This window comes from Lissotriton vulgaris, chromosome 3_1 (genome assembly GCF_964263255.1).
Source record: "Lissotriton vulgaris chromosome 3_1, aLisVul1.2, whole genome shotgun sequence".
NCBI lineage: Eukaryota > Metazoa > Chordata > Amphibia > Caudata > Salamandridae > Lissotriton > Lissotriton vulgaris.
Genome location: NC_141689.1, coordinates 252338353 through 252358846, shown reverse-complemented (window position 1 = coordinate 252358846; position 20494 = coordinate 252338353). Strand labels below are relative to the sequence as shown.

At 45.5% G+C, this 20494-nt stretch overlaps 1 protein-coding gene across 1 annotated transcript in view; it reads left to right on the top strand.

Moving 5' to 3' along the window:
- Nucleotides 1-20494, top strand: part of MYO5B (myosin VB) — a 1009160-nt gene that overhangs the window by 946675 nt on the left and 41991 nt on the right. Inside the window, exons 30-34 of the mRNA XM_086960377.1 lie at nt 8998-9196; nt 9968-10061; nt 10961-11107; nt 12807-12958; nt 17471-17560. Coding sequence (XP_086816503.1) covers nt 8998-9196; nt 9968-10061; nt 10961-11107; nt 12807-12958; nt 17471-17560 — 682 coding nt within the window. The remainder of the gene's footprint in view (nt 1-8997; nt 9197-9967; nt 10062-10960; nt 11108-12806; nt 12959-17470; nt 17561-20494) is intronic.

Genomic DNA, 20494 nt, shown 5'->3' with positions numbered 1-20494 from the left:
TTTGAAGCGCTATATTAAGCCAAATTAACAATAACATTTAACAATAGGAAGAAAAGTGTTGCTTTTTATATGCAAGCAAAAAGGAAAATCTGGGCTTGCGGACACATTTGCGTGTTTTCCGTAGGCACAAGTGAACATAAGCTTCTGAAGAGCGCATATGTTAGGAGCCCTGACATGTAACAAATATTTTCTATCACTTTTTGACTGTACGTAAAATAGCAAGTCTCAGGAATGGTTTGAGATGAAGTTGGATAATTTTGGGGACATTTTTTATATGATGCTTTTTTAAGCAAAGACATGCTTTCAGTTACTTGAACAGGAAGAGATATTTGCACATTTGCATATGCTCAGCATCAGGATACCCTCCTGGGTAATAGCGCTGTACAAATCTGCATAACACAACATATGGGTATGCACGCTTAAAGCATGGTAAAGTGGTATCGGCATCTGCTACACTGAAGGCACATTTGGTATGGCTAGGTTTTTCAGCACTGCTGCACCTGGCATAAGCCCTACTTTGATGACGTCTAAGCAATCCACCAATGTTTTGGATTATACTTCATATTTAACTTCATGTTTTTAAGCTCGTCTTTTCTGCAGAGCAATGGCAAAATTACTTTTTTCTTCATGCCGTACAACAGCTCTGATTCCCAGAATAACTTGCATTTTTTAAGTCTCCTTACAGATACCTTGAGCTGTTTGTTCGTAAACAGATCTATTCTTTTTTTTTTAGTAGTAAAGCTTTATTTCGATATAGAAACATATCATAAAAGCAAAACATGACAGCATAAAAACAATGGTCTAAACAAAGCAATTTACAATTCATATTACCATTTAAAACATTTTATTATTTTCACGAAATAATCTTAAAATTTATGTAATGAAAAAGGGACACTTTACTGTATCGTCAGTTGTTTAGCAGATCTTATGCGCCAAGCCCAGCCTAGGAATTTAGCCAAACAAATGGCAAAAAAGGGTCTTGTATCTGAGAGCAGTATTCTTATAGCTTCCAGATGTGAGCGAGTTCCCAGGCTCCTACAAAGAGGCTTCAACCACCTCCGTCTAGGGGCCATATAGACTCGACACTCAAATAGAAAGTGTGCGACAGATTCAATTTTTAGCTCGCAGAATGGGCAATAGGGTACAGTTTGCAGTGGTGGTTTCCAGGTAGAGGTAAACTGACATAAAGGTAAGACCCCAACCCTGAATTTAAAATATAATGCCCTATCATGTGAACTGTGAATCAAGTCCAAATATGGTTCTCTGGAGGGGATATCTTTAACCATCAAGAAGTTGGCAACAGATCTTGGGTGATTTGATTTACCAAGTCTCTCGTTATCCACCCAAGACCAGTAAGCCTTCTTCAGTTCTTGTTTAGGAGGTGCTGTTTTATTTTCCCACGCAGCTCGTAGACCGAGCTTGTACAATGCCCTCTTAACCTCTCTGAGCCAGGCGATCTTATGCCAGCCAGGTAAGGACAGTACATCTTTTAGGGCGTCTGCATAGCTGTGGAGTTCGGGGACGTTCCAAATTCTAGACCATAGTAGTAAGGGGCGTAATTTAGCTTGCTCGCAGATTGGACGAGTACCTGCGTCCAGCAAGAGGGGGATTGTGGGGGTGCTCTGGGGTAGCCTCATCAAATCTTTATGAAATTTATTTTCTAGGTGGGCCAAAGTATCCACTCTCTGGGTACCCCAAAGTTCTGCGCCATACAGTGCTGCACTCACAACCCTACCCCTATAAATATCAAGAAGTGCCCCAATAGGTTTTATGGAGGAAGCACGCTGCTCTTTAAGTAAAGCACCAACAACCCTCTTATGGGTTAGAAACACTTTTTGGTGATGGGCCTTCCAGCTCATACTATCACAAAGACGTATGCCTAGATAGTCAAATTCTTTGACCCGTTCTAATGTGACAGAGTCTAGAGTGGGGGGTTTAACAGATTTCTTAGGGGGGTTGAGGACAAGAAATTTGGTCTTGCCAATATTTATGGCCAGTCCCTTGGTGTCACAGAAGGCCTTGAAGCTGGAAAGTAGTGACTGTATGCCTGCAGGTGATTTCGAAATCAGGAGGGTGTCGTCCGCAAACAGGAGCGTCGGGATTTTCCTTCCAGCCAGGGATGGTGCATCTGCAGGATGTTGAAGAAGGTGCTCCACCACTCCATTGACGTAAAGCGAAAACAGAGTGGGGGCAAGCACACACCCCTGGCGGACGCCCCTGTCTACTGGAATACACGGGGTTTTTTCTCCCTGGGCACCCCATCTGATTTGGGCAAAGTTGTTTTCGTGGAATTTTATCAGCAAGGCCAACAAATAGGGAGGTAGACCTAACTCGTCAAGGACCTTCCACAATAATGCTCTTGGAACCAGGTCGAAGGCTGTTTTTAAGTCTATGAAGACTAAGTATAAGCTGCCCCCACCTAGCACCACTACCTTCCAATAGAGCATTAAAAGGCGGAATGTCTGCTCGACGGTGCCTGTCCCTGATCTAAAACCCGCTTGGAAATCAGACAATATATGATTTTCATCCACCCACTCCAAAATCCTGCCCAATACCACTTTCCCCGCTACCTTTTGCGTCGAATCCAGCAAACTGATGGGGCGGTAATTGGCTGGGTCTTCCCTGCTACCCTTCTTGAAAATGGGGACTACTTCAGCGCCCCTCCAAGAGTCAGGGAAAGACCCCCCCAACATAACCTCATTAAGAAGAGCAGCAATTAATCTGCTCCAAAATGGGGGATTATTTTTTATCAGGTCGCTCGGGATCCCGTCAGGTCCTGCCGCTTTGTTAGAAACAGTACACCTGATCGCCTTCTCTACTTCCAAGGTGGTAAATAGGACTTCATTTGGTGGGAGATCTGTGGAACTGAGCCTTAGGAGCGGGTCTGGTTGCGGAGGCCCTGTCTGAACCGAATACAATTTCGAAAAGTGGGCAAACCAGGCAACACCAGGGATATTACAAGTCAGTTGTTGATCAATGGGCTTGTCTCTTGATCTTAGCAAGTCCCAGAACCCCTTAGCATCTTTCCTTGTGCTCGCCTCCGTTAGGTCACGCCAAAAGTTGAAATCATATGACCGCTTGGCCTCAGTCACAGTTTTCCTATATAGTTTCCTTGCAGACCTGATGGTAGCTTGGTCTTTTCCTTTTACTGCAGCAACAAGATCACCCTTAGCAAGTCGACACTTGGCTGTGAACCACTTTTCACTTGTTCTCAGGGCCCCCTTTGAAGCAGTTCTGGAGCTGGGTTTGGGAATGATGAACAGCCCACTTAGTGCCGTTACAGTCTCTGTAAATAACGATAAAAACATCTTGCTATCGCTATTAGTGCTATCAAGCCTAGATTCAGCCTCTAGTAAGATGGTTTCAGCTTGTGACATCCTAGCCTCATCCGCTGAGACTCTTGCCCATTTAAGACGTCTGCCACAGTTTGAGGGAAGAATCTCATGTGAAGCTTTCCATAACTGATTAGTGGTTTCTTGAGACCCAGTTTGCCAGGGGACAGAAATGGTTAAAGCGAGAGGGTTATGGTCGCTGTCACAGGTCTCTATAACCTCCATGTCTTGATGATATGGCCAGAGGTTATAGTTGAGCATAACAAAGTCAATTCTGGATGAGTGGCCCGTCCTATTGTATGTATGGGCACCCATGGGATCTGATTTAGAACGCCCATTCGTTGCTCTCAAGTTATACTCCATACAAAGAGCATTTATATCGATCGCCTTTTGTGTCCATTTAGGGATCGGTTCGAGGTTCAAAATAGGGATGCCCCTCCTGTTATCCTCATCGTTGGTATCCAGAATATCTTCTTTGGCTAAAGGCTCAAAACAGCAATTAAAATCGCCTGCCAGCAGGACGAGAGAGTCAGCGTCACAGGCAGACAGGTAGTTACTTAAGCCTAGAGAGTTTAGAGATCCTCCGTTCCTATTGCCCCTTAAGTAGAGATTAAATAGTTCTAGTTTCCTTCCCCCTTTGTAGTGCACTGTTAGCCATTGAAGGTCAGGTGTTTCGGTGGTCCTTTGAGAAACACTGAGGTCTAGTGCTATGTTGATCCAGATAAGAAGACCACCAGATGGGCGTCCTTTAGAACCTTGATGACATACAGCCGGAACATAGAAGGTCGAAAACCCCACTCTATGTCTAGGTTCCTGGCACCATGTTTCCTGTAGCAAGCAAATGTCATAGGGTGCCAGGAAGGTGTTCCATTCCGGGTTATCAAAGTTGCGTGCAAGGCCAGCCACATTCCAGCTTAAGACCCTCAGTGAAGAATCGCCTGGGGAGGCAACTCTATCAGGCAGGTCGATCTCCATTGGATTAGATTGTACTGGAGGAGGGGGGATCGGACAGGGGCTGTGTGGCCTCGTTTCCACTCTTTTGCAATCTAAAATGGCCATTATGATCGATTCCATGGCCCGGGGCAAGAGAGTCAGAAGCCCGGCTTGGCTAGTTGGAGGGCCGTTGGTTGGATTTCCAACTATGTCTGTAACATGTGTAGACGATGCTTTTTCTAGTTGTGGGCATACTGGGAACATAGAAAGTCAATCGACCTCCTCCAGGCCTCCAAATCTATTGTAGGTTGAAAGGCCATTCCAGTGTAAAAGAGTATTCTTTTGTCTCATGGGATGGGTGTTCCATGGATGGTGCTGCACCAAGGACCAGTTATCCGCTTGGGTATGCACTTGGCGTGGGGGATAAAAATAGGATAGCGGCCTTGGTATGACTAAAGAATCTTCACTAGTTGGCCAGGAACAGATATGGTGCGCCGTATGTGGGTCTTCAAAAGTTACAACTACACAGTCCCCTTGCTTAGATTTCTTGGTTGGGCCCACCCAGGGTATTCTACGGACCATCATTACTCGGCTTCTTTTGCCATTGGGAATCGGTCTGTTGACGTTAAGCCAGTGCATAGTTTTATTTTTCAATGACAAGTGGTTTTCGTGTTGGTCAGTGCCGATCACAGGGACGCCTGTCAACACGACCACATAGTCATTGGCCTCTGGTGGAAGGTCTATATAGCCTCCTCTAAAATTTTCTTTTGGACGAGGACCCTGGGTTTCGGCAGGCTGGGGTCTGGCGGATGCTACCAGGTTTGGATTTACTTTTCCAGGCTTAGAGTTCCGTGTGGGAATCTGCGATTTGATAGCCTGAGGTTTAGCGGTTATGGAAACTTGATCCACAGCCACAGTCCTCGGCTTAGGAACAGGCCTTACAGCAACAGGTACTGGTGAGGGGTGCTGCTCAGCTTGCAAAACAGGGGCTGGCGAAGGTGGGTCAGATAAGGACACGCCCTGGTTTTCGAGACTTCTCAGGCCAAGAGTGGCCAGAGCAATAATGCTCTTCTCCATCTCGAGTAGATTGTTTTCTATCCTAGACAATCTTAAGTCGAGTGGTGAGAGAAGTTTTTTTAATGTTTCCCAGACTTGATCTATAAATTCCTTATCATTCCTTCCCTGGTCTTGTACCTGCGCCCCCTCGTCTTCTGGGGTGGTGTTGGCTGGACCCTCTCCCATACTTTGGCATACTGACTGTGTGCTCGAGGAACCCTCAGGTAAAGCATTACATGCCTGAGTGTTGGTCATTGTGAGCTGGTGGGAGACTGCCACCTTTGCCTTTTTACGAGAATAGGCTGAGCGTGATTGGCGTTTTCTTTTGGGTTGTGCACCACTAACACGGGAAGTAGTTGGGAATACTTGGGAAAGGGGATTAAGGGTGGGGGTCTGGGCATGAGAAGGTGCAGCGAAACGTAGCTCTTCTGTAATGCGTGATTGTTCTAAGGGCGGAGTGAGGGTGGAAGTAATCGGGGGCTGGTGTAAATCAACCTGAGTGGTAATACTATTTGGGCGGGCAGGGCGTGCTGGAGTGACAGCAGAGGCTATATGTCCTAGGGATGATTTTTTCGAGAGGGCAATTACCTCGGACAGCCTACGTGCAGCTACCAATTCTAGGGATACCCGGGTTTGAAGTTTAGATATTTCTTCATCGATGGCTATATTTGTGCGGGTGATGAAGTCGTCCATAGGGCCACAGATTTGTGAACCATCTTTGGAGGCTTTGCTACGTGTCATCCTAGTACTCATGGTGCTTACGATGAGATCAGGGTCATCACTCGACTTACTAACTAGGGAGCTTCAGTTGAAGCTAACCTGTCTCAGCACGATGATACAATAACAAGCAGGTTATGAGCAATAAGGCGGGTGGGCCAGGGCCGTCCTCTGCCGTCCTCGAATGGCCTCAAACGGCCCTGTCTTTGCCCAGTCTTAGCCCGGGCTGCGCCCCGCGCTGCGGGAGTGAGGTGGTGTTTTGTAGGTGGCGGTTTGGGCGGGGGGCGGGCCAGCAGGGAGAGCGGACCGGAAGCTCTTCCTTGGTCTCGCAGGGACTTCTGGGAAATGAAGTCCCTGCACGCTCGCAGCCCCGCTGGTGCCTCGCGCCCCTTACCGCCTTTCCGCTAACGACCTCTGGATTCCGCCCACAAAGATGCTGGGAGTGGGGCTCCCCAGCGATGCGGCACCCGCGGAGCGGGTGCGGCGAGTCGTCAGCTGGGAGCCTCGTATTCCGCTGAAAGTGCGCTGTGCTAATGGAAGCCTCTCTCCTTAGACCTGTCTCCTCAGGTGAGTGTCCCACGGTACAAGGGTTGCCGGTGCGCTTTTTGAAGTCCTTAGATGGGCGGGGGGCGGGCCAGCAGGGAGAGCGGACCGGAAGCTCTTCCTTGGTCTCACAGGGACTTCTGGGAAATGAAGTCCCTGCACGCTCGCAGCCCCGCTGGTGCCTCGCGCCCCTTACCGCCTTTCCGCTAACGACCTCTGGATTCCGCCCACAAAGATGCTGGGAGTGGGGCTCCCCAGCGATGCGGCACCCGCGGAGCGGGTGCGGCGAGTCGTCAGCTGGGAGCCTCGTATTCCGCTGAAAGTGCGCTGTGCTAATGGAAGCCTCTCTCCTTAGACCTGTCTCCTCAGGTGAGTGTCCCACGGTACAAGGGTTGCCGGTGCGCTTTTTGAAGTCCTTAGATGGGCGGGGGGCGGGCCAGCAGGGAGAGCGGACCGGAAGCTCTTCCTTGGTCTCGCAGGGACTTCTGGGAAATGAAGTCCCTGCACGCTCGCAGCCCCGCTGGTGCCTCGCGCCCCTTACCGCCTTTCCGCTAACGACCTCTGGATTCCGCCCACAAAGATGCTGGGAGTGGGGCTCCCCAGCGATGCGGCACCCGCGGAGCGGGTGCGGCGAGTCGTCAGCTGGGAGCCTCGTATTCCGCTGAAAGTGCGCTGTGCTAATGGAAGCCTCTCTCCTTAGACCTGTCTCCTCAGGTGAGTGTCCCACGGTACAAGGGTTGCCGGTGCGCTTTTTGAAGTCCTTAGATGGGCGGGGGGCGGGCCAGCAGGGAGAGCGGACCGGAAGCTCTTCCTTGGTCTCGCAGGGACTTCTGGGAAATGAAGTCCCTGCACGCTCGCAGCCCCGCTGGTGCCTCGCGCCCCTTACCGCCTTTCCGCTAACGACCTCTGGATTCCGCCCACAAAGATGCTGGGAGTGGGGCTCCCCAGCGATGCGGCACCCGCGGAGCGGGTGCGGCGAGTCGTCAGCTGGGAGCCTCGTATTCCGCTGAAAGTGCGCTGTGCTAATGGAAGCCTCTCTCCTTAGACCTGTCTCCTCAGGTGATCTATTCTATGCAATAAATACTTAGAATGTGATGTGTACAACTCTTATTCATGATTCAATAGCTTTCTTTTTTTTCTCACTAACATGATCCTGATTCAAAGGCTCTTCTCCCTAATACTGTATTTGTCCCGCACAAGGAGCATTTCTGTTCACTGTATTTTAACTGGATGAAGGTATCCTTCCATGAGTGATGTAAGACCTTGCTTTGTAAACATCAAGGACTGTTTTCTCTCCCTCTGTCTTTTTGCCTCTGCTTCTTTGCTGCTCATGCTGTTTGTTAAAAAAAAATGAGATTACCTGCGACCACTCACCCTTCAACTCGTCTCACCCAGAGTACTGTCCACTGATGCAAAGCAGGTGACAATCTTAAAATGTTATTTAAACCATTCAAAGATGGCTCTCCTTATGTTTGAATGGTAGCCATTTTAGAATTATTTTTCTTAAACTAAAAGAAAGACTATTTCAAGATGGCTTCCATGCATGCATATCCAAATGTGGCAGTACGTTTTAATAGTTTTTATTCTAGTTTAAGAATAATATTTCAAGATGGCCATGCCACATGTGTGTGCATTGATGGCAGTCATCTTGTAATGGTTGTTTTTTCAATTAAATAACAATCATTACCTGATGGCTGCCCTGCACATGCATACTAGGCAGACATCTTTGAATAGTTTTTCCTAAACTAATATACCATCAATATCAAGGAGCAAGCTACCATGCATGTGCATACACAGCGGCCATACGGAGAAAAAAAAATATTGGCACTGATAACAGGTGTTGCACAATGCCAATGGTTGCTTAAATGTGTATTGGCTAATAATGGTAATTTTGAGGCCCATTATATCATCCATTAATCTTCCTCATATTCATATCTTATTATCGCTGCTATCAACCACTCCGTGTACGTCAGGGGTTTAGAGGTCTACCTCTAAATGAGTCCAGGCAAACGTTGAGTAATATTCTCAGCTCACTCACGTACCACTTCTTCAGTCCACATGGTGGTGGCCAAATTATTTTATGGTGTGAAGACAAAATGAGATTTTATAAACAGGAAGTTTGTCATTTTTCATAATTGATGTTCGCCACATTCATATTAGTCCGCTTCAGAGGCAAGTATTTCCCCTCCATAAAAAATATCAATCTCAGCCAGACATCATAATGGGGACACTCGCTACCTTATGTCTTAAGTTCAACACAAATTTTTATCCAAGCTTCGTTTTTAAATATTGCTCTAGTCTTCTGGCCTTTGGTATTTGTGTCAATTTTAGGCTTCTTCACTGTTGGCTCAGTAATGCATCTTGTGTACCTTGCATCCTTATTATGGTCAATCATGTTGTATTTCTTTCATGTTAGGCTCCTGGAGGCACAGCTCCAGGCTCAGAGCAGACAGCACGAGGAGGAAGTTGATGTTCTCACCGGGCACATTGAGCATCTGAAAGAAGACATGGAGAAGCAGCAGCATGTTCTGCTACAGGCACTCCAGTTGTCACCTGAAGCACAGGTGGAGTTCGGCATCCAGCAGGAAATCACCCGTCTCACAAATGAAAATCTGGTAAGAAATAATGCTTTTTAAATGCATGATTCTGACTTTTCACGACTAGTTCCTGATGACTGTCCCTGTATCCTAGAATTAAAGGACTGGGAATGGCAATGGATAGTGCATAGAGGTGAGGAGGTTGCCAAAAAGTTTAGTTTTGCTTAGTCTTCCTCACAGCGCGGTTACCACTGAAGGAACCACCCGCACCTCGGGTGAAATGCAGCACCTACTGTTTTGTGCATATTCCTCCGATTGATTCTTGACAATGAAACATTTCTGGGTACCATTGAGCTCCAAAAAGTAAAGATGATCCTACACCCTCTAGATATAAAATACGATACCAAATCTGCCAACAGTATGTTAACTCCAAATACCTTTTGCCTGGCACTCCTGGCTCACTTTCCACTCCTGCTTCTTTACATGAATATTCCTGTGTCCTTACTTCTTCCCTTATGAGTTGTGTATCAAACTCCCTCCTCCATTATATCCACACACTGCTCTCCCCACACTCACCATCTCTGCTGGTATGTCCTGCTTTGCTCTTTACATTGTACCTCTTTGCCTGTGTTGTACTTCTATGCAATAAGCCACTTCCATCTTATATAGGAATTGTTGGATGGTGTTCCCAATGGCTTGCTCCATAGCAACAAAAAATGTGTAATTTATCTCCTGTTCATAAACAGTTATATCTGCATACTTAGATATAATCCATCCCCAAATGGTAACCAATAGTACATCTTTTCTGAAACAAACTCTCACCCAAGATAATTGTTTTACGAATTTCAGGATCTTAAGGAGTTGGCTGAAAAACTAGAAAAGAATGAGAAGAAGCTGAAGAAACAACTGAAGATTTATATGAAGAAAGTACAGGAATTTGAAGGTAATTTAGCCACTATAGGCAACAGTGTACATGACATTGTCCACAGGAGAGGCTACTAGGAGCACTTTAATGAACGTTGTAAGTTGTTTCCTGACTCCAGGATATTTTGGATTCTATACAAATGTAACTGCCCTTTTAGGTGTATCTCACTTTTAAGGCAATCCCGATCCTGAAAACATTGCTTCAATATTCTTACCCATTGCTTTCTTCACCCTTTAAGCAGTGTGATAGTAAACTTGCAGTAGGATAACAGAAGAGGTGTAAATGATTATAGATCTGAGGGTTGGGTTTTTTCTGAGACCATCACACCATGCACATGTAATCTGATCATTTACAAGGGCATAAATCAAAGCATTACATTTTGTGCTTTATTTGGCTTTGCCACGTGATAACTGATGCAGTTCAATAAGTTCCCTTGATTAAATATAACTTTATTACATTTTAGAGGTGTGCCAATATGCGCATGTTCACCTATTCCAACTCTGAGAAGATGTTTTTAAACTGTTTCGGAAGTTTCTAACTTTTTTGAAGGTGGATGGAAATCTCAGTGCCCCGGTGAACTTCACATTAGGTGGAAATGTGTTCACTGGAAATATATACTGTGGCAAGTTTGGCTGCAGCATCATAACTTCACACACTTCACCACATTTTTGGATATCATTGATATTTTAAAACAAATTTCGAAAATATACAATGAGTTAAAAATGTAAGTAATGTCCTGAATATTCAACAAGCTGTGCATTCATTTTGATCTGATAAGCACTTTGTACTACAATATACAGTATTACAGAATAAACTAAATATAGTATAGTTCATACTGAAATGGAATACCGGGAAGTTTTTTTATTGTACTTTGAACAGAACTGTTCAGGAATTTGACATTGTTTGTTTACCTACAGCGACACAAGAGACACAAGGTCAGACGGAAAAGAAACGCCATGAATTCACCAGACAGGTTACTGTCCAGAGAAAGGAAAAGGAATTTCAGGGAATGCTGGAGTACTACAAAGAAGATGAATCAATCCTTATTCGAAACCTAATTACAGGTTAGATTTACATGGACATATGCACAGACCAATTTGGAACTATGACACAGATAATCAGCTCTCTCCAGGGTATAAGCATTTTTGCTGTTTGACCTTCAAATGGTCTTTCAAAAAGACCTTATCCTGAATTCACGTTCAGCTTTAAAAGTGTGTCTTACCTAAACATTTCTATTCTCATGACTTTGAATTTCTGATGTGCTATCTGTTGCTATCCACATGGTTTTTATTACTGTTAGAATCTTAATCTGTTCAGAAGATGGGCTTGGTAATTGACGGGGCTAAGGAAAATATCATATTTCTGAAAGATTTGCATTGTATAGTTACAACTGAAGGTCACAATCTAATTTCACATAACGTCTGATTTCTGAGAGCATTCCGGTTCTGTAAATCATTGCTGCCAAGGCCAAACAAAATTGTAGTAGATACTAACACTGTTACAAATACTTTAAAAACGAGTTTATGCAAATGAGAACTTTAGCCCCTGCTTCCTTCAGTCTATTTTTTTATTGCCATTGGTCAAAAACTCTTTTTAACTATTTTGTTAGTTATTTTATAATTTTTCTTAGACAGAAAGTGCCTTCCCACAGTTTCTTGTTGTTTATTATGTCACAAAATACAAAACAAAAACAAAGAGCTAGATTTACAGATATGTTACAATGCTTGCTTTATAGTTCTACATTGCCGATATGTTTACTCTTTCCTGTTCATAAAGATTTATAGAGCTACTCATTTTTTCCACTCTAGCTATTCCTGCAAATTATCCACAGGTTGGTAGATCTACAGGTTTTGGATTAGGGAATATGTGGATAAATGCCCCTTTATTAAGGAAATGTAGGTAAAGGAATTCTTATCCATGCTATCCCTTAAAATAGGGATAGTAGGGGCACTTCCCCCTTCCTGCATAGAGTACACATACTTTAAGTATACATTTAGACGTGCATTAACTGTGGGAAGATTATTGCACATGTTTCTGAATATCCACAACATTACAAATCTGTGAGTGCTGATTACATGTGCATTGTCCGTTCACAATGTACCTCTTGAAGACCATTAACAGTACTAAGAGCAGTCTCATCAACAGTGAAAAGTAAGAAGTCATCACTATAGTTAAAACAAAAGTTTAAAATGTATGTGGAACAAGATTAAATGTATGCGGAAATAAGAGTATGAGGGCAACAGACGAAAAGAAAATTGGTCAGACAAAATAAAATGGGTTCTTGGGATTAAAAAATCATTAGTAACAGTGGAATTAAAAACATCCTTACATATCAAAAATTGTAAATGGGGTAATATGGGTGATCTTAAATGAGCTTCTGGGATCTAGTTGCAGTGTCTGCCCAGGAGTTCAACAAAATGAGAGGAAATGGACTCCCATGTAGGTATATCTTTTTGAAGCGTCAATCCACACTCCTGAGTGGGAAGTCATATTTGTAATGAGTCTTGAGACTTCTGCAAGCCCATTCAAAACAGGGAGCTAACTCAAAACAATTGAGAGCTTGACATATTCTGGCTAGTCACAGGACTATTCCTTGAATAATTTAAGTAGGAAAAGAAGGTTTGCATTCCCCCACCTATGAATTTCATATGATTGGAAACTGGAGGACGCTGAGCGTAGCTCCCTTTGCAGTATGAAACCCTTGGTGTGCGGGAATGTGAGTGACTCATTGTCGATGTTTATATGTGTCTTTTACCTTTATAGATCTCAAGCCTCAGCAAGTGTCTGCCACTGTGCCATGCCTTCCTGCCTACATCCTATTTATGTGCATCCGACATGCGGATCACATCAATGATGATCAGAAGGTGCATTCGCTGCTCACCTCCACCATCAACGGCATTAAGAAGGTGCTCAAGGTATGACCAAAGCCTTCTGCAAATTGAGAGCAGTGTGGGGTTATGAACTAATGACAGACATCCTTCTTTAAGGCCACATAAAAAGGATACTCTCATTCCAGTCCATAGCTCCTTGAGGTTTCATGTAGTCATGACTGAGCAGGACATCCATGAGTTGTGACTCATTACTAGCTGTTTCTGAATTGACTCCATTTCTTCCTGTAATCTATTATATTGCTTGAAATGTCAATTCTCATAGGACCTAGCACTGATTTCATTTAGCATATGTTGATTTCACTCTGGAATATATGTAATCTTGCAAGCTGATTCTTTGATTTGTTTAGTTTGGGGCATTTCCATGTTATACTTTATGAGAAATGCCTCATGAAATCATCTGTCGTCCCCATTGTAAATGCGGATACTATAATATATGCTGATTAATTGCAGATTTAACTTGTGATATTAAGTTAAATCCGGGAGGTAGGGTCACCACCATTGCTGAACACTTGCCCTACTGCAGGAGCGGATTAGACTTGAACTGGGCCTGTGGGGTCCTTGCACACCCGTGGCTGACAGTGCTGCGGCACCATGAACATTCCTAAAGAGTCTAAGAGGAACTCTTGAGTACGGCTTACTTGTGAGCATTCCCTGGATGTGTCCATCATTGAATGGGGAATAATCCCAAAAATGTTACAAGGAAGACGGTGGGATAAGACGTTGCCTATCAAATGCTAGATCCCCAATCTCAAGGGGATTGTGTTATTGCTTATGGATGTTGTTATTCCTTTGAATGTGTACAGTTAGAAATAAAATACTTTATTTTCTTGTAAAAGCTAGTATTTGACTAGATATTGATGTATTGACAGTACAGTGTGCACTTTGAGTTAGGAGTCAACTCATCTGTATCTAACCTCCCCTGCCCCAAACCGAGGTAGCCTTTAACTGCTCGTCCATCGCTACCACTGAGAGTAAAGTGCAGAAGTGGTGCTAGATCCAGTTACTCAGTATCCATAGTAGGTCGGGCCCTGATACATCAGGAGTGAAAGGCCTCAACCACCACGGTCGGGCAGAGTAGCCCCTGCATGCCCCATGGCCCTCTGAAAGGAGTTCTGAGAGGCCTCAATTAATTACCAGTGACTGAGATTAATTCCATTCATTACTTTTTGTACATTTCAGTGTGTCGCAGTGGGCAGCTGTAGGTAATTGAACCTTGGCCAAAGCAACTCTGTGCCTTCCTTTCTTCTAGAATAAGTCCCCCAGCATGCCATCCAACATGCAGAACGTCCCACAAGGGACGATAATAGGTAGGTTTGTGAAATAATAAAGGAGCCTATGCAGCACCACCATATTAGACAATACAACCCTACCTTTCACCGTGAGAGAGAGTGAGCACCAGAAAGTAATTTGGGAATGAAGGGAAACTACCACTCACATGAGGTTACCCTCCAATAAGTCCCTGGAGGATTGGTATATATTAATGCCCAGATATCGAAATGTGTGAGTTTCCCACTTTATGTGGTGGCAGTCACAACCACTGTTTCTCTGGGACGGTCTGGGTGCAGAGGAAATAGGCACATCTTTTCCCAGTTCAGTCCCAGACCCGATACCGCCTTGAATACAGTGAGATCTCTCAGTATTGAATTTACACCATCTCGAATATCTTTGACATAGTCTAGAACATCGTCTGCGTATAGTGAAACTGCATGTTTCTGTCCATGGAGTGTCAATCCCGCGCTGACTGGTGCAGTCTCTGCACTAGGGCCTGCCAAACGCAGTGGCGACACTGGGCATCCCTGTCACGTACCTCGCCGTACCAGGAACGGGGCAGAGATCAGTAGTCCAATTTTTACTCTGACTGTTGGCTCTGTGTAAAGTAACTTGACCCACCAAATCAGTCTTTCCCCCATCCCCAGCTTTTTTAGTACAGCGAACATGTATTCCCATTCTAGCGAATCAAACGTCTTTTTAAGGTCCAAAACCAGACAAAAGCAGAATGGGGATGAAGTGCCAGGGCCCCTCCTAGATGCTGATGGAGCTGCCTCAAATTGAGTGATGTACATCTCCCCAGTATGAACCCATTTTGATCCTCATGGATTAAGCTTGGTATACAGGCCAATAAGCACTTGGCCAATATTTTACTGAGGATCTTATAGTCGGAGCCCACCTCCACTGGGTAGCTGCCCGACTTAGGCAATGATACCAGTAGTGACTTCCTCATGGAGGCAGGGAAGATGCCAGTGTTGAGTATTGCGGAGTACATTTCCTCCAGCTTGGGGATCAATAGGTCGAAATATGTTTTGTAGAACTCGATTGGAAATGTATCCAGACTAGTGGTTTTACACTTGGGAGAGTCCCATATAGCACATCATATCTCATGTTGTGTGACAGGGAAACATAGGACTTGGTTGTGTTTCATAGTCACTCTCAAGAGGGAAACTGTGGAGAGAAATGTGTCAATCATAGTAGGGCACGAAGTCTGGCCCGAAGCATATAATGTTTGATAGTGTGTGCAGAACACCTTATGGACAACTATCTGTGAGTAGGGCGTGTGGCCATTATATATTGCAGACACTGGCGTACAACGACCTTGCATTTCAGGAGCCTTGCTAGTAGGTGGCCTGGCTTGTCCCCCTCTGCATGGGTTCTAGCCTGGTATGCTATGGAATCCAGGCAACGGAGGGATTCAAGGAGACGGGCGCCGGACCAAAGACTTCACCTAATGGAGTGGTAGTCTGAAGAGGGGGCACCGTTGGTCTCCAGATTCACTCTACACTCCTGTGCCATCCGAAGGCTTTAGATTACCAGCCCTCTCTCCAGGGCTCTATCGCAGCACGTCTGCCATCTTGCGGCACCTGGCCATGCCCTCCATGGGCATGGCCAACATAATGACTGATCTAGAGATTAATTAAAATGTGAAGTCCTCTGCGGCACAGATGCAGTGAATCTACCATTGACACTATGTCAGGTGGTGGAACTACCATCAACAATATGGAAGCGTTCAGCGACAATATTTCCACCAACAGACTTTCCATCAGTGGCAGATTATCTGCAAGCGCTCAGCAGTAAAAAAAAGTATTCCGTTTTTTCAAAGTCATTGTTCAAAAATGCATATGGAATTATAATATTAACTATAATGATTATACTTTTATAGGAAAAGAAAAACTGCTCAATTTTTCATAACCCCAGAAGGGCAATGTGAGGCTTGCTTCTTCAGAGAAAGTGTAGTGCATATATTATGGTTATACATCTAAGCATCAGTGACCTGAGCGGAAATTAAATAATCAAGTCATTAAATAAAGACATGCATGTATCTACACTGTCATATGCCCTCTGTAAGAATACGTACAGTATGCATTTCACATATAGAAAAGAATATCCTAATGCACGGACCGTTTGAAGCATGTATGTCAATTCACAAAAGAAAGCTATGAGTGGCGGAAGTGACATCATGTACCCATTGACCTCACAATGACTTCAAGGTCCCGCCCTTAGCCCTTAAGCCGCTTCCAGTTTCTGTTGAAGTACTGCTGTATGGGCTACGAATACAAACTTCAGGAAGTAAAGAGGGATATTAGTGCTTTCTTCACTTTCTATTCTTGATGCTGCCTGCATGCAGGTGGCGCCCGGTGCGACAATCATTTTTGGCGCCCCCATACCCATGACCGCATCCTCGGATTCTCTCACCACCACAGGGCAAAAGAGCCCCTCTTCTCTCCAATCATAAGTTATTGCTAAACACAGCACCCACCGCCCCCCCACTGAGGTGAGCGCCCCCTCCACAAGTCAGCACCCAGTGCGACTGCACCAGTTGCACTGCCCTAAAGCCGGCCCTGCCTGCATGACCCATGATAGCAAGGGCATCAAGGCCACTGGCTATCCCGAATTACCCTCTATGGTTAAAAGCTGCGGAAAAAACGCTGAAATAAAGAGTTGTTGTTTGTTTTAAAGCCCCTGTGTAGAACATGTTTAAAATATTGCAGAAAAGACCAAGCCGTGGTTATTGCCAGCCATTTCTGCAATATTTGGACCAAGGCTGGAGATTTGTTATTAACATTCATTACCGTAATCCTCTCTGCCAGCAGCAACACTGTTCTATACATTTATGGTAACTACTAGGAGCCAATGTATGTATGCCTGTCGGTGTATGGAGAAGGGCAACAGAGCAGTGCTTAAGGCTAGAGGCCAAGGTTGTTACACAACATCATTTACACAGTAAAGCAGATATGCCAACAGTTCCCAGCATTACCAACACAGCTCCTGATGTTTACCAGAAATGTTGGGGAATGCACAAGCTGGAAAAGTATCCAATTACCAAATAATTTCTCTCCTCAGAGCATTCTCAAGAACTTTTAAAAACATCCTTGAAAGTTGATTTTTGACAAGCTTTGAAAATAGATAGAGAATAGTGAAAATGGAGACACAGGCTGGTCTGGAGAAATAGCCTGCAGGCTTTGCGATGATCTTAGTTGTGCTTGCTTATGCTTGCTTATGCTTACTAACCACAGTTTCGCTTGTTTGTCTTGTTCGTTACAGAAACACAGCGACGACTTTCAGATGACATCTTTCTGGTTAGCCAATGCCAGCCGCCTCCTGCATTGCCTGAAACAATACAGTGGGGACGAGGTAAGCAGCAGATCCACCAGTAATTAGTCCATCCATACTAACCAGAAAAAAAGCAGTGCAACACCACAGATTTATGTACTTACTCTTGTAGTCAAATGGTATTGTGTTATTGTTCATTATTTTAAAAAAATTGTGACGAAAAATAAGATACAGATCATATGGCCGAGATACCCGCCACCCCCTCTCAACACACTCCCCAAGGATGGGAAACCGGAAACAGTTCTGAACTTTTGGAAGACGGGAGGGAGTGACCCTCCCGGCCGTATTTATTAAAATATGAAACAAAATTAAAACATTAAAATAACAGTTTCATATTATGTACAATTTCATTACCACATTGCGATGTTTGGCTAACCTTAACATATTCTCTAATACAAAGGTTCTCCTAGCCGAACTAACATCCTACAAAACATTAACTTGAAATTTTGAAATTGTACATCCTAACGTTTAAGGGCCAACGGCAAGGTCGTAACCGGTGTCAAGATCCCTAAACCAGAAATATCCCCCTCACTTGTGAGGGGCGACCGCACAGAGGTGTACCTCAAGTGCAACTACCAATTTCCCTTGACTTGACGGGGGCCCCAATAAACTCGACGCCACTTAAAGGTCGTCCGAGGACTCGTGTGAGGTATCTAGAAGGTAGCGTAGACCCCCTCCCAAACCCCGCACAACTTACCACATCTGCCGTCGCAGATATCCTGGCCCCGGGAAATTCCCCAGGAGGGGGCTGTAGCCCCTCCTACCCAGGAAGGGGCATTGACCGCCTTTCCTTTCCTTTCGGCGTCCCATCCTTAGAAGGGACCGCCTACCCGTTGAGGGGCCGATGGCCACCTCCCTCGAGCGCTCCCATCCGTAATGGGTGACGCCCACTCATAGGGATCTACCAATTAGTGCTCACCGATCATGACCTTACCGCCCGACCAAAAATAAATACGACAATTTAACTAAAATTACTCAATTACAAAACAACCATAAACCATTTCACGTATGATTACTGATCAATACTAGTGCGGAATTACTTTATTTGAAGAACATACTGTAGCTGACCATTCTTTATTGCATACTCAAAGTAACACGACAATCACCACAACCTGCAAGAAATAGAATTACCACATCAAAACTTTATTCAAAACAACTGGCTGTCCTCTGGGGCTGGTGGGTGGGTCAAAATTGGCTCTTCGTTCCGTCTCGAGCTCACGTGCAGCGAGGGGGTGCAGCTTCAGAGCACAGGAACAAGAGGATGCGTTCTTGGCTTGTTGCTCCTTTTATCCGTCTTCAGGGCGGGCGTAAACCCGCCCCTGCCTGCCCCTAGGGCGTGGCCGGCCGCGTCAGTGTCTAGGCCAGCCCACTCTAGGGCGGGAAAAAGCGCGCCCCGGCTACGCCGCTTCGGGCATACCAGCCGAGGCTCGCCTCCCGCCCAAAAATGGCTTCCCGGGGGGCTCGTGGTACTCAGCCATACGTTCGGGGGGACCGAATGGTCGCCCCTTTCCATATGGCCGAGATACCCGCCACCCCCTCTCAACACACCCCCCAAGGATGGGAAACCGGAAACAGTTCTGAACTTTTGGAAGACGGGAGGGAGTGACCCTCCCGGCCGTATTTATTAAAATATGAAACAAAATTAAAACATTAAAATAACAGTTTCATATTATGTACAATTTCATTACCACATTGCGATGTTTGGCTAACCTTAACATATTCTCTAATACAAAGGTTCTCCTAGCCGAACTAACATCCTACAAAACATTAACTTGAAATTTTGAAATTGTACATCCTAACGTTTAAGGGCCAACGGCAAGGTCGTAACCGGTGTCAAGATCCCTAAACCAGAAATATCCCCCTCACTTGTGATGGGCGACCGCACAGAGGTGTACCTCAAGTGCAACTACCAATTTCCCTTGACTTGACAAGGGCCCCAATAAACTCGACGCCACTTAAAGGTCGTCCGAGGACTCGTGTGAGGTATCTAGAAGGTAGCGTAGACCCCCTCCCAAACCCCGCACAACTTACCACATCTGCCGTCGCAGATATCCTGGCCCCGGGAAATTCCCCAGGAGGGGGCTGTAGCCCCTCCTACCCAGGAAGGGGCCTTGACCGCCTTTCCTTTCCTTTCGGCGTCCCATCCTTAGAAGGGACCGCCTACCCGTTGAGGGGCCGATGGCCACCTCCCTCGAGCGCTCCCATCCGTAATGGGTGACGCCCACTCATAGGGATCTACCAATTAGTGCTCACCGATCATGACCTTACCGCCACAGGCCGGATAGTTGACCGGCTATCCGGACCCCCCACACACTCCTACCTAAAGGTCATGTCTTAAAGTCCCCAGCCAAGCTATCAGGTCTCCTATGAGTAACTCGTTCCCCACCCGGGACAAATGAACACCATCACCCGAATACATACTGTCCCCTTTAACACAACCATGCGAAATAGAATGCAGTGTACTTGAACGGAACAATCGATTAACTTTATTATTAATCTTTCTTACTGAATGATTCAGAGCAGAAACTGAAAGAGCCCCCCGCCACACTTTTCGCGGGATCATATGGGACCATGCGATTGTGCACCCTGGAACTCTTCTCGCTAACCAACTTACAGTGGAAAGCATTGCCTCAAGAAGTAGTCGTCTACCAGTGGACACCAAATCGTTGCCCCCAAGATGTACTATGACTATAGCCGGCGGTGACCTCGTCCGCCCTAACAAACCCTCAAAAAATGATTGAAACTGGTCAATACAGAGCCCGCCCTTTCCGTAGAAGGACACACTGTACCCGTATTCCCCAGCCACGTGAATCATGTCACCTGCTTTGAATACGTCTGCGGCCCGCCTCACGTATGAGTGGCCCACGACCCACACCTCCTTTTTCACAGCCGGTGATGTCTGACCGCTGACCCGGTGTTGGGTCGACTGCACAGTCCGCCCCGCCTCGTAGGCTT